At 39.0% G+C, this 17,283-nt stretch overlaps 1 protein-coding gene across 3 annotated transcripts; it reads left to right on the top strand.

The window, feature by feature from the left end:
* The first annotated feature begins 3,285 nt into the window (after positions 1-3,285).
* On the top strand, positions 3,286-16,690 carry PSMD6 (proteasome 26S subunit, non-ATPase 6). 3 transcript variants are annotated; one of them, XM_069473776.1, is made up of 8 exons: positions 3,286-3,479; positions 4,775-4,980; positions 7,982-8,127; positions 8,380-8,599; positions 8,711-8,819; positions 13,785-13,953; positions 16,254-16,331; positions 16,472-16,690. In XM_069473776.1, exons 1-8 carry the CDS (start codon positions 3,449-3,451, stop codon positions 16,566-16,568), a joined length of 1,056 nt encoding a protein of 351 aa, XP_069329877.1. In that variant the 5' UTR covers positions 3,286-3,448; the 3' UTR covers positions 16,569-16,690. The 3 variants fall into 3 exon arrangements, with proteins under 3 accessions (XP_069329877.1, XP_069329876.1, XP_069329878.1); XM_069473775.1 differs by lacking the exon at positions 3,286-3,479 and adding an exon at positions 3,813-4,035; XM_069473777.1 differs by lacking the exon at positions 3,286-3,479 and adding an exon at positions 3,846-3,916 and having other exon boundaries at positions 4,773-4,980.
* Positions 16,691-17,283: the final 593 nt, after the last annotated feature.

The raw sequence follows: 17,283 nt of genomic DNA, 5'->3' as shown, positions 1-17,283 counted from the left end.
GATAAAGTTAATTACACACTTAGAGGGACAATTTTTTATGCAGTAAGTGTGGTAGTCATCACGACCAACAGCCCTCAGGGCCAGTGCAGGGAGCTGACTATGCTTTGCTCAGAATGAAGGAATCCAGGGCCCTAAAACAGAGCATCCTTTTCAGAGCCAAGTAGTCTAACATAAAGGGAAAGAACAAAGGCTGAAAAGGAGGAGGAGGGCCCTGCTTGATCGGATCTCTAAATAAAACCGGGTTCTAATAGAAAAGGGCTTGTAACGCTGATCATAAATGAAGAAAGCGTGATTTAAAAATAAGCCCTAGGACTAGAGCAAATAAAAAAAATATATACGTGCCTTAGTTTACCATATTCTGTTTCCATTAAACGTTTTAATTCCCATGGGGCAGGATTCTACCAAGAGACACGTATTTATTTTCCCTCCGTGAGACCACAAAACCCCCAGAACTCAAGCTTCAAGAAGGGGCTTTGGGGAAACTAGTTAATCCAGTCAAATTGAGTTAATGGCCACAAAGAGATTGATGGAATGGGTGATTTACTGTTCAATAATGAGTTGTCAATATGGGGCGAGGAGCTGCTTTGATCAACCAGGCAACCAAATCACAGCAACAGTTCAGGGCTCCATTGATTTTCTGAGCAATTAATGGTAATGATGCTAAAAAGAAAAGAAAAAGACAGATCTGACCGGAAATTGGTCTCCTCTGTGTGGAGAGAAAGGCCAACAGCAGGGCTTTGTGCCTGGCCTCGAGGTCATTTGCACCTAGAATATCGAGGAGTCACAGAATTCCCTGTAATTTAGATCTTCTGGCAATTGCAACCTTAATTTGATTACGACTCTGTACTAGGACGAATTGGAAGCCAGAATATATTAACACCAGTCACATATAATTTAAACTGCATGACTATTTACACAGGTTTTCCTTTAAACATGAGTTTTTGATCATATATCCAATTCTTGCCACACATCTGAAAAGATACATTTAATTATTTAAACATTGTAAACTTTTATGTTGAAAAAAAACATAAAAATGTAGAAAAATAAACCAGGGGGAAATTGCAACACTTAACAAAGTTAGCATCCTGGAAATATGAAGAGGGCTTACAAACTAATGAGGAAAGATTCCATAGAGAATTGACCAAGCCAAATGGGAATTGCATAAAAGATGAAATATATCTGGTTAGTCCAAATGTGAGGAAAACAAAAATCAACCTCACTGATAATAAAAGAAGTACAAAGGAAAAGACTGACATTGTTGTTATAGCAAAGCTTAAGATGGTTGATAGAGGCATATTGGGAGACTGGTCTGATGGGTTTCAGGACACGCAACTCCAAAATATGCTACCTTGTCATTTGAGGTCACAATAGAAGCAGGAAGGTCACTATCACCTTCTTATCTTTCTCCACTGAAGCTGGTCACAAAAGAATTCTCCGACCTTCTTCTAAAGTAGATCATAACAGTGTCATTCCAGAGATACCCTCTCTAGACCCAAAGGAAAGAAATGTCCTTATATCTGAAGATACAGGGGCACAGAGAAGAATTTGAAAAAACAGGGCTTGCTAAGTTTCCCCAGCTTAATTACCATTAATCACATCCCCTTTAGATATTTGTATTTTGACACAACTGTCCACACTTCACCAAATTTAGCTTGAAAATACACAGGTTTAGACCAGGTGTGGTGGCACACACCTGTAATCCCAGCAGTTTGGGAGCCTGAGGCAGGAGACTGCTTGAGGCCAGCAGTTTGAGAATACCCTGGGCAACACAGCAAGACCCCTTCTCTACAAAAAATTAATCAGGCATGGCAGCTCGTGCCTGTAGTCCCAGCTACTCAGGAGGCTGAGATGGGAGGATTGATTGAGCCCAGGAGTTTGAGGTTGCGGTGAGCTATGATCCAGCCACTGCTCCCCAGTCTGGGTGATAGAGAGGGACCCTGTCTCAAACAGACAAACAAAAACCCCACACAGGTTTCCCCATTTCTTTAGGTCTTCATTTCCAAAGGCTCTTGTGTCATGTAAAACTTAAATAAATGTGTATGCTTTTTTCCTGTTAATCTTACAGGTGCCTCAGCCTTGCAATGAGTAAGGAAAAGATACTACTTTTTTTTTCCTTACAGGCCCTCTGTTCAATATTGGTGGGAATGTAAATTGATATATTATTTATGAAAAAATAATTCATATAACCCTTACAGGATATGTCAGAATGTGAAATGTTCATACCCTCTTATTCAGCAACTGCACTTCTAGGGATTTAGATGAAGAAACCGTTATACAAGTGTGAAAATACGTATGCACCCAGATAACTGACACTGTAATATTGAGAGTGAAAAAATAAAAATGACCCAAATTAATATCAGTTAAGGATTAATGGGGGGAAAGTTGGTACATAAATATAATGGAATCCTATATGGTCAGTCCATATTTATTGGCATGGCAAGATATCCACAAAACATGGCAGAAAGAACAAAACGCAGTTTAAAAAGTGCAAGTTTAGAATGACCCTATTAATATATCTAGGTGAGTTTTAACAAAGCTGTACTTCTCTAGAATGTAAGTTCCAAAGACAGGGGCTTTGTACTCTTCACTGCTGGTTCCCTGGTGCACAAAACAGTGCCTGGAACTTTGTAATCATGCCATTATGTTCGTTGAATGAATACATAAAAGATGTTTAGAAAGTTTTTCACTAAAGGTTTAACAGTGGTAGAGTGCTGGGAATTTTTTCTTTGCCATTTATATTTTTTCTATTATTTGAATTGTCTTCAAAATGCTTATTTCCTTTTGACAAAAACAAATACTATTTTTAAAATGCGTGCTAATGTCTACTACTTGTGAGAATGTGGCAGTTTCCAGCTGTTTCAGTGGCTATACAAAGTGGTTCAACTCTTTTAGAAAGCTGTTTGACATTAAGAATACCCAAATCACAAAACCCTTCCTTTGTCTATTATTCCTTCCTGGGAATTTATGCTAAGGAAAAAAAATGCAAAATATGAAATTAGCTACGCGTCCAAAGGTCTTTCTCTAGTTTTTGTATCAAGAGAATAAAAATCCTGGTCAACCGAAAGACACCTCTAACGGAGGGAAGAGTAAAAGTAAATTATGGTAAATCCATTATGTGGAATTTTATGTAACCATTACCAATTGTGAAGACTCTGGGGCAACGTGAACAAAAGAAGGCTGAAAATGCAGGCCTGTAATAATTTAATTTATGAAGAAACAAAATGATGATGCTGTTGTATCAAAACTGTGGAATTCTGGATGCTGATTTTTCTTCTCAGAATTGTGGAAAGAATGTGGGCTATAGAGAGGAGTTTTTATTTAGGCCTTGCTACGTAGCTTTTACATGACCTTGTTCGATTATGTTCCCTAACCTCTTTGTGCCTCGATTTTCTTATCTACAAAATGGGCTAAGAGTCCTCCCTCCTAGCATTGAGAAGATTAAAATGAGATGAGTAAGAGTAAGTGTTCCACAAATTGTGGTGGTTGTATTGCAACTGTTGTTATTCTTATTATATTTTCAAATTTTTCCAAAACATTGCCAGCTCCTATCAATTACAAACGGAATGAAAAGTAAAATAGCTAAAAAGGGATGAAGGAAGAGATTCAAAAAATCGAACTTTGGAGTCGGGCCCCCCCAGTCCCCCGGGACTCTGTGGGGCCTTGAGCAAGGAAAAGCCGCCGGCGACCACACGAGGGCGCAGGCGCTCAGGCCGGGCGAGGCTTTCCCGGCGGTGTCCAGGAGGGGACGCTGTCGGCGGCGGCGGCGGCGGCAGGAGCGGAAGCCGGGCTGGAGGCGGCCGGGCGCACTCGCTGACTCCTCCCGCTTCCGCTGCCGCCGCGGCGCAGAGCCGAGTTACCGTCTCCCGTCGGCCGCTGTCGTCGCCGCCGTCATGCCGCTGGAGAATTTGGAAGAAGAGGGGCTGCCCAAGAACCCCGACCTGCGCATCGCGCAGCTGCGCTTCCTGCTGAGCCTGCCCGAGCATCGCGGGGACGCCGCCGTGCGCGACGAGCTGATGGCCGCCGTCCGAGACAACAGTGAGGCCCGCGCGAGCGCCGAGTCAGCGGCCTAGGCTTGGGCTGGCCCCGCGCTCCGGAGCCCGCAGAGTTTTCCCCAGTGGGGCTCCGGCCTCCGAGGCGTCCCTCTGACGGGGTCCCCAAAACCAGGCCTGGCTTCTCTGGCCCTTCGGGCCTTCCCATTGTTGGGGATGCCCTGGGGGAACCCGCCTTGCTCTCAGAAGGGTCTGCATCTCTGTGTGTCCTTCCCCTTTGAGGGCAGCTTTGGGAGAAATTCTGAGGTCTTTGGCGCAGTGCTAGACCCAGAGCAAAGGCTCAGTGACTTACTGTTACTCAAGTTTGCTCCCGGGCGAGGGGTATTCCTTGTAGGGGAGGGAGCTTTCCGTGTGAAGGGGAAATTTGGGTTCGGTTCTTTTTGGTCCTTCCTAGCAGTGACTGGCACTTAGTGGTGTATGTTGAACATACGTATCTGAGCATAAACGGGCTTGCTTGTTCCCTTGTTTGAAGACTCCTTTGGAACAGAATCCGGCCAGAGTAAACAGAGGATTGCCCGCCCCCCGGCCCTAGGAGAGGTTGGCAGTGCCAGGGTCCCTCATGCAGACCTCCCACCAGCAGACGTTTACATTTTGCCGAGCAAGTTTATTAAGCTCTATTCCATTCCTTCCTAGTAGTGGGTAGGGGACTGTGGAGAGGAGGTGGGCAGACACTGACTTCAGGATGCACGTGGCCCCCACTCATACATCCCTTTTTTGGCTTTCAGACATGGCTCCTTATTATGAAGCCTTGTGCAAATCCCTCGACTGGCAGATAGACATGGACCTACTCAATAAAATGAAGAAGGCAAATGAAGATGAGTTGAAGCGTTTGGATGAGGAGCTGGAAGATGCAGAGAAGAATCTGGGAGAGAGCGAAATTCGAGATGCAATGATGGCAAAAGCCGAGTACCTCTGCAGGATAGGTGACAAGGTGAGTGCAGATGGTCTCCCCTCTCTGTAGTTAGTATAATCTAAAATTGAGAACCATTCCAGATTAACAATATCTCATTTTAAAAATTAACTTCTTTTTTAAAAAAGTAGAGAGGTAATCATGCTTACCTGAACTAGTGAATCAATGTAAAGATGAACGAAAAAAGAATAGTCTTCTTGCAATACCCTGTCATCTGCCCCCAAACAAGAGCCAAGTCTGTGTTCTTCTGCATGTCTCTCCAGGCCAATAAAAACACAGGTGCACATGCAGAGATTTTTGTTTGTTTACAACTTTTACAAAATTGGGATCATTTTTAATGGTTTCCTTTTCTCACTTGGTTGGGAAGCATTGGTTCTGGTGCCTTGTAAAAATTTGCACTTAGTAGTATTTTCCTTGCAAGAATCGAGATCACCATAGTAAATACTGAAGTTCTGTTTGATCTTTCTTTACTCCTTACCTGCTCAGAGATAACCTTTTTATTAATAGTTCTATTGTGCATTTACATGCATGTATATATATTGATAAAAAATAGGTAGTATTTTAAAAAATTTTTACATACATGGGATCATAGTGTACTCGTGGTCCTGTTTACCCTTTTCATTCAGCATTATATCTGAGAGGTACTTCTGTGTTAATGTGCATAAATCTTGCTCATTCTGGTTAACTGCAGCCTAATATTCCACTGTAGAGCTATGCCATAGTTTGCCTGTTCAGCCATTGATGAACATGTATGTTGTTTTTAGCTGTTTTTAACAAACAGCTGCTGTAAAAACATGCTTATGTATGTTATCTGGTGTGCGTATATATGCTAGTGTTTCTCCAGGAGATAGTCTATGAAATGAAATTTCTGGGACAATGAACAATTTTTATTTTAATATGTGGCCAGTTCCATGTAACAGCTGGCTTACGTATACTCCACTATCAGTGTTCTAGAGGAGGACTCATCAGTAGTGGATATTTAAACTTAATTTATTAGTTGTGTAATAATGGTTAAGAGTATGGGCTTTGAATGTTCTTAATTTTAAGCCATACACACACAGAAGTATTTAGATGTGGGGTGACATGATGTCAATATAAAAAATAAAATAGTGTGAACTCTTGGATCAGATTGTCTGGATTCTATTTCCAGCTTCAGTTGTTATGATTTACTAAACCCTCAGTTTCCTCATCTGTAAAATAGGGATAATGACAGTTGATTTGGATTAAAGATAGGGGCAAAGAGCTTAGACTGGTACCTGGCACAAAGTAAGTGCTTAAATGTTATTATGTAACTTAAATTTAAAACAGGTTTTTTTTGTCTTTTCTCTGGTTATAAATTTAAGACTTGGTCATTGTAAAAATTTCAAAAATACAGAAAAGTTTAAAAATAGTCAATAGTTTGCATTTACTTTTAGGTTATGTGTGTTTGTGTTTTGGTTTTAAAGATTAATATATTGTGTGTGAATGAGAAACTTCAAACTTTTCATCCAGGGTTTAGAAAATTTCAATAAGGACATGCTTGAGTCAATCAGGGGATTATAAACTGGTCATGTTCTAATACTGTATTCTCTCTGTTTATTAAGTAGTATTCTTCCAAAAAGAACAGCTTTCTTTTTTTCTCCTATTTACCGTCTTTTATTTTTTGTATTTTCTTTTATTTAATATTATTAACTACTTAATGGGTTTTAGTATATTATTCATTATTCACTGTGTTACCATTGATGATAATCTTTATTCTTTGTGGTGCTCAGTTTGCTGCATGTTTGTTAGTGCAGACTCCTTCAAGACAAAATCTTTGTTCTTTTATCTCATTGGTCTTCCTTATTTTATGATAAAACAAGATACCACAAGCTCAAAATTAGGATCGTTTTCAGTTGACTTTTCACTCTCCAAACCTGGAATCATGCATTTCTCCTAGGATCCCTGGGTCCCTGTAGTGGGGCATAGTGTTTTGAAACGAAGATCTGAGTGCTAGGTGCACTCATTGCTGTCTTGCCAGTCCCTTTTATAAGTTTATGAAGCATAACTAATAATTACATAAAACAAACCAGGCAGACACATAGTGAAAAGTACCAAGTATAAACAAATTATTTTATTCATGTTCTTGTCTTTAAGCAACAGAAACATTTTATTCCACAATGCTTTGAAATAGAATTGTGTATTTACAAATTGAGTTATATTCTAATAGTAACTGAGATAAGATTTCCAAAACTTTTTGAGTGATATGATAGATGATTTACAGTAGTTATTTTGATGTAGTATATAATTATTAAAGGAAAAAACATTGAATATATGGAACAAAGGAGAGAATACTCAAAAAAAGTGAATAAATTATCAGTGTTTTTCTTAGTATTTTCTAGAATATAAGAAATAGGCATTTCTTTCTTTCTGTTTTTTTTTTTTTTTTTTTTTTTACAGTTGACCCTTGAACAATGCAGGGGTTAGGGATACTGACCTCCCATGTGGTTGCAAATCCACATATAACTTTGTATTCTCCGAAAACTTTACTAATAGCTTATTGTTGACCAGAAGCCTTACTGAGAAGTAGTTGATTAACACATACTTTGTATATGTATTATATACTGTATTGTTACAATAAAGTAAGCTAGAGAAAATGTTATTAAGAAAATCACGAGGAAGAGAAAATATATTTACTACTCATTAAGTGGAAGCAGATCATCATAAAGGTCATCATCCCTGTCTTCATATTGAGTAGGCTGAGGGGGAGGGGGGTTTGGTTTTGCTGTCCTGGGTAGCAGAAGCAGAAGAAAATCTATGTATATGTGGATGCCTGCATTTCAAACCCGTGTTGTTTGAGGGTTAATGTACTGTATGTAAGTATAAAATAGCATAGTAAACCCATGTATAGTTTTAACCCTGCTTCGATAATTATCAATTAAGGGCCATCTTGTTTTATTTCTATTCCTACCTGTCCCCCACTCCCTTTGAAGAAATCCCACACAGGTGATAGTTTTGAAAACTTGTAACTTTTTCTTACCTGTTGCTTTGGCTTTCTTGACAGGAGGGAGCTCTGACAGCCTTTCGCAAGACATATGATAAAACTGTGGCCCTGGGTCACCGACTGGATATTGTATTCTATCTCCTTAGGATTGGCTTATTTTACATGGATAATGATCTCATCACACGAAACACAGAAAAAGCCAAAAGGTACTTTTTAACCATGGGGATAGATTCCCTCTAAATTATGATGCTATATAAATGAGAAATTGATAAGAAAGTTGCCATTTTGCTTACAAATAGTAAATTTGGTCAAATGATAAATGTACTTATTTAGTAAAATATTTTCTTTAGGTTCAAGTTGTTAAAAAGCTGTCTTCTTTTTGAAAATAACACAAAACTTTTTTTAAAAAGTGGCATTGTCTGCTTCCAGATTATGATCTTACCGTTCTTATTTAATAGCTTAATAGAAGAAGGAGGAGACTGGGACAGAAGAAACCGCCTAAAAGTGTATCAGGGTCTTTATTGTGTGGCTATTCGTGATTTCAAACAGGCAGCTGAACTCTTTCTTGACACTGTTTCAACATTTACATCCTATGAACTCATGGATTATAAAACGTTTGTGACCTACACTGTTTATGTCAGCATGATTGCCTTAGAAAGACCAGATCTCAGAGAAAAGGTAATGGCTGAACTTTTAATACTCACATTTATAAGACTGCCCCATGGTTTTCTAATTTAAATACACAAAGATCATTAAAGAGGTTTTTTTCTTTTTTTTGGTAATACCTAGGTCATTAAAGGAGCAGAGATTCTTGAAGTATTGCACAGTCTCCCAGCAGTTCGGCAGTATCTGTTTTCACTCTATGAATGTCGTTACTCAGCTTTCTTCCAATCATTAGGTAAGGATAGAGTTGCTCCTTTTGATTATCTGTCTTCATCTTACTCCCGATCCTGTGTGCAAATAGCCTAAGATGATTTTTCACGTATCTAAAAAATGGAGTGTGCGGATAGCTGCAGGTCTTTGATCAGTATGGCTAACTGGCCCCGTTTTGTTTAGAATGGGGGCCGCAAACTGTGCGCTGTTTATATGGCTCAAGAGTAAGAATGATTTTTACATTGGCAAAGTGTTGTTTAAAAAAAAAAAAGCAGCATATGTGACAGAGAGCTACGTGGCTTGGAAAGCCTAAAAATATTTTCTACCTGGCCCTTTGCTGAGGATTTTGCCAGACCGCTGGTTTACGGTTTTTTAAGGGGATAAAAGGCAGAAGTGAGCAAATGGTTATAAGTATTGAGCTTCATGGGGAAAGCTGTGAGGGAATTCTGAATCTGATTTTGGGTTGAGATAAATTGAGCCTTGAATTCAACAATGGGTTATTCTTTATGTCTACAGTGCCCAACCCCTGGGCTGCAGAGCTCCACACTGCCACCCTGTCCATGGAAAAATCATCTTACATAAAACTTAGGAAAGCGGGGTAGGGTGGGGGGTGAGTGGGGGCGCAGCAGTAGGTGAGCGTCACCACTTGAGTCCTCCCCAACAGTCCATGAAAAAATTGTCTTCCATGAAACTGGTGCCAAAAAGGTTGGGGACTGCTGCTTTATGCGATAGCTAAATCTTTGTGGTGATTTGCAGGTCATTTTCAAGGGTGAGAGATTGAGAAAATAATCCATTGAAAATACTTGTGTTCCTCCAAAGTTAGTTTATAGTGATCCTGCCTACATAAATTTACTTTGTCCCCCCTCTTGTCCGATTCCTTTCTGGCCATTTGGTTTCCTCCTAATGACCACGAATTATTAAGATGGTAAAAGAATTAGTTTGCCTAGGGGCCCTTCCCAAATGATTTTCCAAAAACTTAAAAGAACTTGGCATTGATTGAATAATTCAATCTCTTGTTTATGCTGCAAATTTCAGAAAGTTAATAATGAAAAATGGGAATGGAGGACTCCAAATGACGATTATTCTATTTGCATGCATACAAGTCAGGCAGCTTTGTGAGAATTCATACTACTTACCTCAGGGCTCTCCCTCCAGCATGATGAGTTACTCACTCGGCCTTATCGGCCTTATCGTTGCATACATACATGGCTGCTTTTGCCCAGAAGGTTATATTGTAGAATTGCTTTTTCTCCTCCGTTTATGCTTGGGGTCTCTTGGGCATCACTTAACTCAAATATGGAACCCTTTCCTGCTTCCCTCAGTCAGAACAAATCTCTTCTTTACATTCCTAGAGCTCTTATGTCCCCTCCTTTTAAAAAATTGAGCTATACATTGTGCTGAGTGTATACAGCACATAAAATTGACCATTTTAAAGTGGTTTTTACAATTGAGTGGTTTTTAGTATATTCACAAGGTTGTGCAACATCACTGATTCCAGAACATCTTCCCCAAAGGAATGCTGTAGCCATTAGCAGTCACTCTCGATTCCTCCCTCCCCCTAGTCCCTGGCATCCACTTTCTGCTTCCACTTTCTGCATCCACAATCTACTTTCTGTCTTACATGAATTTGCCTATTCTGGACAGTCGTGTAAATGGAATCGTACAGTATGTGGCCTGTTTGTGCCTGGGCTTCTTTCTTCATCCATGTTGTAGTATGTGTCAGTACTTCATTTTGTTTTATGGCCAAATGATAGTTCATTATGGGGCTATACCACATTTTATTTATCCATTCATTACTTGACAGACTTTGGGGTTGATTGTTCTTTTTGGTTATTACAAATAATGCTGTAATGAAGATGCTAGACTGATTTCCAAAGTAACGGCACCATTTGACATTCTCACCTGCTTGGTGTGACGGTTCTAGTTCCCCCACATCCAGTGCTTGTATCGTGTGTCTTTTTGAGTATAGGCATCTTCATGGATCTGAAGTGGTATCTCATTGTGATTTTGATTTGCGTTTCTCCACTGACTCATTATGTTGAGCATCTTTTCATGTATTTATTGGCCATGTGCCACATTTGCCTTAGAATACTGTTTTGTGATTCTTAGTTTGTCTCTTATTTATTGGAGCAGAACTCATGATTTTTTAATCTTCATAATAACCCAAATGCCAACACAGTGCCTGGTACATTATTGAGTGGTCTTTGTAATTGCTGCATTAATTAAATTGATAATTTAAGGAGGAAAATGCTATCCTGGTATAATGAAATTGATGGCTTTGGAAACCTTTGGTTAAGATATTAACCTCCTCCCACCTTCCCCATCCCTACTAGAAGCCTTTTATTTTAAGACTTTTGAGTGAAACTTTTTATCTTTACTAAATTTCTACATTTCCCAGACATTACAAATGCAGAAGACAGAATAAGTCCATTTTCTTTTGATGACAAGAGTCATCATTGCTCAGATCATTTCTCTGCACTCCCGTAGTAAGACCTGTAGTGCTTAGTGGGTTTTGTAAGACTGTTTACTTCTTTAAATATTTGTAAACCAATGTGCTTTAAAATACTCTAATTCAAACAGTATCCTTTTCTAAGTAATACCTGATTGTTTTTAGAAGTTAAATAAACTGAGAAAGTGAAATGTATCATATCCCACCCAACCCCCAAATCCATATACACATTCACTCATAGATAAAATTCTTTCAGAGATAGTCATTTTAGTATTTTGTTATATATCCTTCTAGACCTTTTATTCATTCATATGCACTTTCAAAAACACAAAAAGCCCAAGGTTATATGTACATATGGAATATTTTGGAACAGTATCATATAAAGAAGAAAAAGGCTTCCTCTAACTTATGATCACCAAGTGTCCTTTCTCTAGAGGCAACTGCTGTTACCACGTCTCCAGTGTGTCTTTTGGGAGCCCCTGTATCCAGACACAAGCATGTAACACCTCTAAACATAATGTATTGTCTAGACCAACGCCGGTATATTTTACACGCTATTTTCTAAGTACCTTTTTTCTCTTTACACTGTATGTAAATAGTTTTTCGTGTCACTATATAAATAATTGATTTATCTAGCCAGTATGTATTTTTAAGTAGCTGTCATGCACCAAAATGGAGTTTACAGTGGCCTGGTTATCCTTTTTTAAGGATTTTCTAGTATTTCAGTGTATTGGATATACCATAATTTATCCTCCTACTGATAGAAAATTAGATTGTTTCCGGTTTTATCCTATTATAAACAACTCTGTTTTGAACACTCTTACAATGCATCTTTCCCATTTATTTCCTTAGGGGAAAAGTCCAAGAAATTGAACTTTGATTACTTTTGCTCTCCAGAAACATTGTGCCAATTAAACATTTACACAAGTTATACTCTTAATTTGTATAGCATTTCAGAGAGCCTGTCCTACCCTCTCCTGTAGTCTTAGCCAGGCTGAGAGGACAGAAATAATTTTGATGTTTTATGTACTTCTCTTGTTATTTGTGAGAATGAGCACCATCTCCTGTTCAGTGGCCATTGGTCTCCATGTTGCTAAATCATGTGTTCTCTTACTCATTCTTACCTGCTTTGACGTCAACCATCCTTGATTTCTCACCACAACTTTTTCTTGGTTCCACAGTCACACACACTTGTTTTCTCTGGACTTACCTCCTCATCCTTTGTTAGACCTCACCGTGCCTTACTGCCTTAGACTGGGTGATTGCCTTGTCCCTGTCTTCATTCTGTCATCAAATACATCTGGATGGCAGTGATTCCCAAATTCATGTCTCCAGCCCCAAACTTTCATTGAGCACCAGACCCATGCCTAACACACCTTCTTGATATCTTTGCTTGGTTGTCTAGTGGGCAGATCCATGTGAACACTGCCCAAGTATGCTCGAATTTCACCCCCATCCCCTAAAACCCCAAAACAACAACAAAATTCTGCCCTTCTCCAGGGATTTCCATCTTGTTCAGGCCACAAATGTAAGTATATTCTTGATTCTTTTCTCTTGTTCACACTCTGTATCCCTGTAGCTGAGACCTTGCTTACATTCTGGTTTGTCCTCCTGGGCTTAGCCATGTTTTTCCTGCCTTTGAACTTTTGTATCATTTGCATTGCTCTGTGCATCCTGTTCTCTGCTGGCCAGCTCCTCAGAGAGGTCCTCCCTGTCCACCCCAGTGCAGTGGAGGGCTTCCTCATCACTCTTATTTTGTCACTTATTTTCTTCACAGAATTTGTCATTCTCTGAGATGAACAAATATACAAGATAATCTATCTCAGGCCTTTGAAAATTTAGTTACTATAGCAGCAAGGATCTTGGTTTTTGGTTCACTGCCATATCCTCACTATCTAGAGCAGTGGTGTACAGTAGTTATTCAGTAAAATAATTTTTATTTGTGCAGATTGCTCATAAATATTCCATGTGCATTTTACTATTCAATTTCTTATAAGAGCTCTTTCTAGATCAAGGCTATTCACTCTTACTGTGTTGTAAGTCTGGTTTTTCATTTGTCTTCAGATCTTGTTCATAGTGTTTTGTCATATAGACATTAGTAGAAATCATCAGGCTTTCCCTTTATTGCTTCTAAGTTTTGTTATTTTTGAAAATGTCTGATTTATACCTTTCTCTGGTCTGTGTCATTATTTCATTTGTCACTGTACCTGACATTTCTCTGTTAGTATTGTTTTTTAAAAAAAAGTAAAATGAATTTTACTTAAGGCAGAAGTAGTTACCCATGGTTAAAATATTGGTACATGAACTTTGTCATCTGTAAACAAGACGTCAAATAGCCACGTGCTGCTTAAGTGCGACGTTGGAGAAGCTGGCCTCTCCTTTACCAGTGCTGCTTCCGTCGCTGATGGGGTGAGGTGGGAGGGCAGTGAGACGTTCTCTACTTGTTTGATCTATCTTTTGGACTCAACTAGAGTTGCTTTAGTTTTTAATCTTTTTATCTGAAAGGGAGATTCTTATAATTTGTCATCTTATTCATTGCAGCGGTTGTAGAACAGGAAATGAAAAAGGACTGGCTTTTTGCCCCTCATTATCGATACTATGTGAGAGAAATGAGAATTCATGCCTACAGCCAGCTGCTGGAATCCTACAGGTCATTAACCCTTGGCTATATGGCAGAAGCATTTGGTGTTGGTGTGGAATTCATTGATCAGTAAGTTCAAATAACACCATGTTAATTTTTATTTTAAAGTTGCCTTTTAATATGTGAAGTACACATTTTTTACCTGTTTGCAAAGTCTTTCTCAATTTTAAGAAGAAAAAAACCAAGAATTTTTTTTTAAATCTCTCTGCCTTCCTCATGTTCTGCGTCTTCCATTAACAGATGGGAAAGCTGAGTTGTAATGAGGTTACGTGATCTGTTAAAGGTCATTAGGCCAGTTATTAAAAGTAGTTTTCTTATGGCATAATGTTTAGAGGGCCACGCTGCAGCTACAGTAATGACTTGGATCTCTTGTATTTTTACAACTGGTCATATTTCCTCTCATAGTTACTTCCAATTTTTAGGTTGCTGCTGCAATTCTAGTTAAATTACTTGTTAAAAGTTGGACATTTTAGCACTTAAATCAGTAATTCAACAAGTAGTTAATGAGCCATTACCGTATGTTTGTATTAAGTTCCCATCTTCGGGGACTTTCGTTGCAGGAGAGAGATGGCCAGTAGACATATAAATATAAAAGGTAATTTCAGATAGAAGTGAGTCTATAGGAAAATGCTATAGTGCCATGGAGAGACTACTAGATATGGCATATCTGAGAAGGAGAGGTTTACTCTGAGATTTGAATTGGGAGGAGTGAGACATGAGGAGTCCTCTACATGCAAAGGAGGGAATAGAAAATGCTAAGGCTTTGAGTTAGGAACAAGCTTATATGTTGCAGGAATACAAAATGTCAGTGTGGCTGCAGAACAATCAATTGTGAACATTGAGATTGGAGAGTTAGGCTTGTGTAGGGCCTTGTTGTACATAGTATGGAGCTTGGGTTTTAATCGAGGTGCCGTGGGAAGTCATGGGAGTGACAAGGTCTCGTTTATACAGAGGAAGTTGGCAGAGAGACCAAGGTAGTTCATGGAGGAGATGTTAAGCGGCTTGGACTAGGGTGGTGGGAGTAGAGTTGGGGAAAAGAGTCACTCACAATATGTAATGTCCATGTGGAATCCAGATCAGTGGTTCCCAAATTTAGGTCTTTTCAATGTTGATGATGTAGTTTTCAGTGGTCTACAATGAAAATAAGTGATGGCTATATAGTAATTTTAAAAGAAGGTGCAATTCATTTAAGACCATTCTCTTTTCAGTGGTTTTGTTTTTTCTAACATTATGAAAAATTTCAAATAAGCAGAAGATTCTAAAGAATTATAAATTTTAACATTTTATTATATTTGCTTTTCACGTATCTATCCGTTTTATTTTTTAGCCACTTCATAGCAAGTTTCAGACACCAACACACAAATATAAGGCTAGTATCCCTAGGTTTTGTTTCATTTTTAGGATGGGGGCTGGACATTATTTCATGAGTCAGTAGTTGTGAGCAGTGCATGTGAAACAGGACTTGGCCTGGCTTCTTAACTGAGGTGGTGAGCTGATAAAGCCTTCACTAGCTGGGAGGTGATAAAGCCATTGTGAGATTCAAATGCAATTGTGGATGAGGAGATGCAGGAAAGTAGACACACCGCGCAGTATTCTTTAAGTCCTCTTGATGACAAGTGAATTCAAGGCAGCTGGTACATTTCAGGTGGTGGTTGAATTGTTTTTTTTTTTTTCCTTCATGTTCCTAAGACTAGCTCTAGAGGCAAAGGTTGTACCACTGAGCTCTAGTTGTTACCTAGAAAGAACCTGTTCTACATTTCTATGAAACCTAGGAATTTCAAGTCTGGGTATTTATGGATTCTGCCCCCCATCCCCAAAACTTAATTTTAGGTGAAATTCCTTTTTAAAAATTTAAAAATGGGCTACACAGTAATTCTTTTTTCATCTTCTTTCCCACTTCCTTAGCTCCTTAGACTCAATAAGATATTGTTGGAGAGGGAAGGGGCCATTAAACACTACTGCTGTTGACATGTTTACATAACCATGGGCTGTGTTCCATAATTTTGTTTAGGTCTTTTGTTTGGAATAATTTATCAGTTTTATCAGGTTTTTTCCCTAATAAATCTTATTTTCCTTCTTAACGTTTTTCTCTGAGCATTTCTGTAGCTCTAAAGACTCGATATGAATGGTTTCATTGTTTGCCACCTACGTTCCATCTGAATATGAACTTCCAGGGTCATGTTTATTCTGGTAGAAGACTTAAATCCTGCAGTGCACCAGGGATGATCCCAACTACTGTGAATGTAATAGCCTTGGCTTGAAGGGAAACTAAATGTTACCTTAAAGGACTATTTTAGTGCAGTTTGTATTTTTCTAAGATTTCTCTGTAAAGCTAATGCCTTTTTTTTCCTCCTCCTTCTCTAAATTAGGGAACTTTCCAGATTTATTGCTGCTGGGAGACTACACTGCAAAATAGATAAAGTGAATGAAATAGTAGAAACCAACAGGTATTTTTATTTTGTGTATGATTTGTTATACTGCTCGGAATAAGGGGCATTGTTAAGTACCTCCCTTTAGAAGTAGGTCAGCTATTGTCATGGAGTAATGTGACTGGTTAAATAATTTATTTTTTTTCTTGACTTTACAGACCTGATAGCAAGAACTGGCAGTACCAAGAAACTATCAAGAAAGGAGATCTCCTACTAAACAGAGTTCAGAAACTTTCCAGAGTAATTAATATGTAAAGCCATGTAACAAAGGATTTCCTTTAGAGATAATTATTTTAGAGATAATTATTTGGAATTTTTATGGCTTACTTCACTATGTGCCCAGTTCAGCTGTATAAAATAAATACTGCGTTATTGTTTCTCTCAATTTGATTTTTTAAAAACATATATGCCTTTAAGGATGGGGTCCAGGCCGGGCGCGGTGGCTCACGCCTGTAATCCTAGCACTCTGGGAGGCCGAGGCGGGTGGATCGCTCGAGGTCAGGAGTTCGAGACCAGCCTGAGCAAGAGTGAGACCCCGTCTCTACTAAAAAAATAGAAAGAAATTATATGGACAACTAAAATATATATATACAAAAAAAAAATTAGCCGGGCATGGTGGCGCATGCCTGTAGTCCCAGCTACTCGGGAGGCTGAGGCAGGAGGATCGCTTAAGCCCAGGAGTTTGAGGTTGCTGTGAGCTAGGCTGACGCCACGGCACTCACTCTAGCCCGGGCAACAGAGTGAGACTCTGTCTCAAAAAAAAAAAAAAAAAAAAAAAGGATGGGGTCCAGTAATGTTAATGTCACCTGAATTACTCATTAATGCAAGATATTTTATGTCATTTGAGCATCTCTGGTTTATGGTATAATGGTTACACAGAGACTTTAGTACCTGGGTTCGGATCTTGACTCACAGGGATAATGACACAGGCCCATCATCTCTTACCTTTAAGCCTCCTGACTTTAGAAAG

Source organism: Eulemur rufifrons, chromosome 7 (genome assembly GCF_041146395.1).
Source record: "Eulemur rufifrons isolate Redbay chromosome 7, OSU_ERuf_1, whole genome shotgun sequence".
In the NCBI taxonomy this organism is placed as follows: domain Eukaryota; kingdom Metazoa; phylum Chordata; class Mammalia; order Primates; family Lemuridae; genus Eulemur; species Eulemur rufifrons.
This window is presented reverse-complemented; position numbering and strand designations above follow the sequence as displayed.

Excerpts from the sequence above, each read along its gene's own strand:
- PSMD6 (XM_069473775.1), top strand. The coding sequence starts at position 3,891 with ATGCCGCTGGAGAATTTGGAAGAAGAGGGGCTGCCCAAGAACCCCGAC. Across the intron at positions 8,600-8,710 it reads GACCAGATCTCAGAGAAAAG|GTCATTAAAGGAGCAGAGAT; the intron begins GTAATGGCTGAA and ends GGTAATACCTAG. Across the intron at positions 8,820-13,784 it reads AGCTTTCTTCCAATCATTAG|CGGTTGTAGAACAGGAAATG; the intron begins GTAAGGATAGAG and ends TATTCATTGCAG.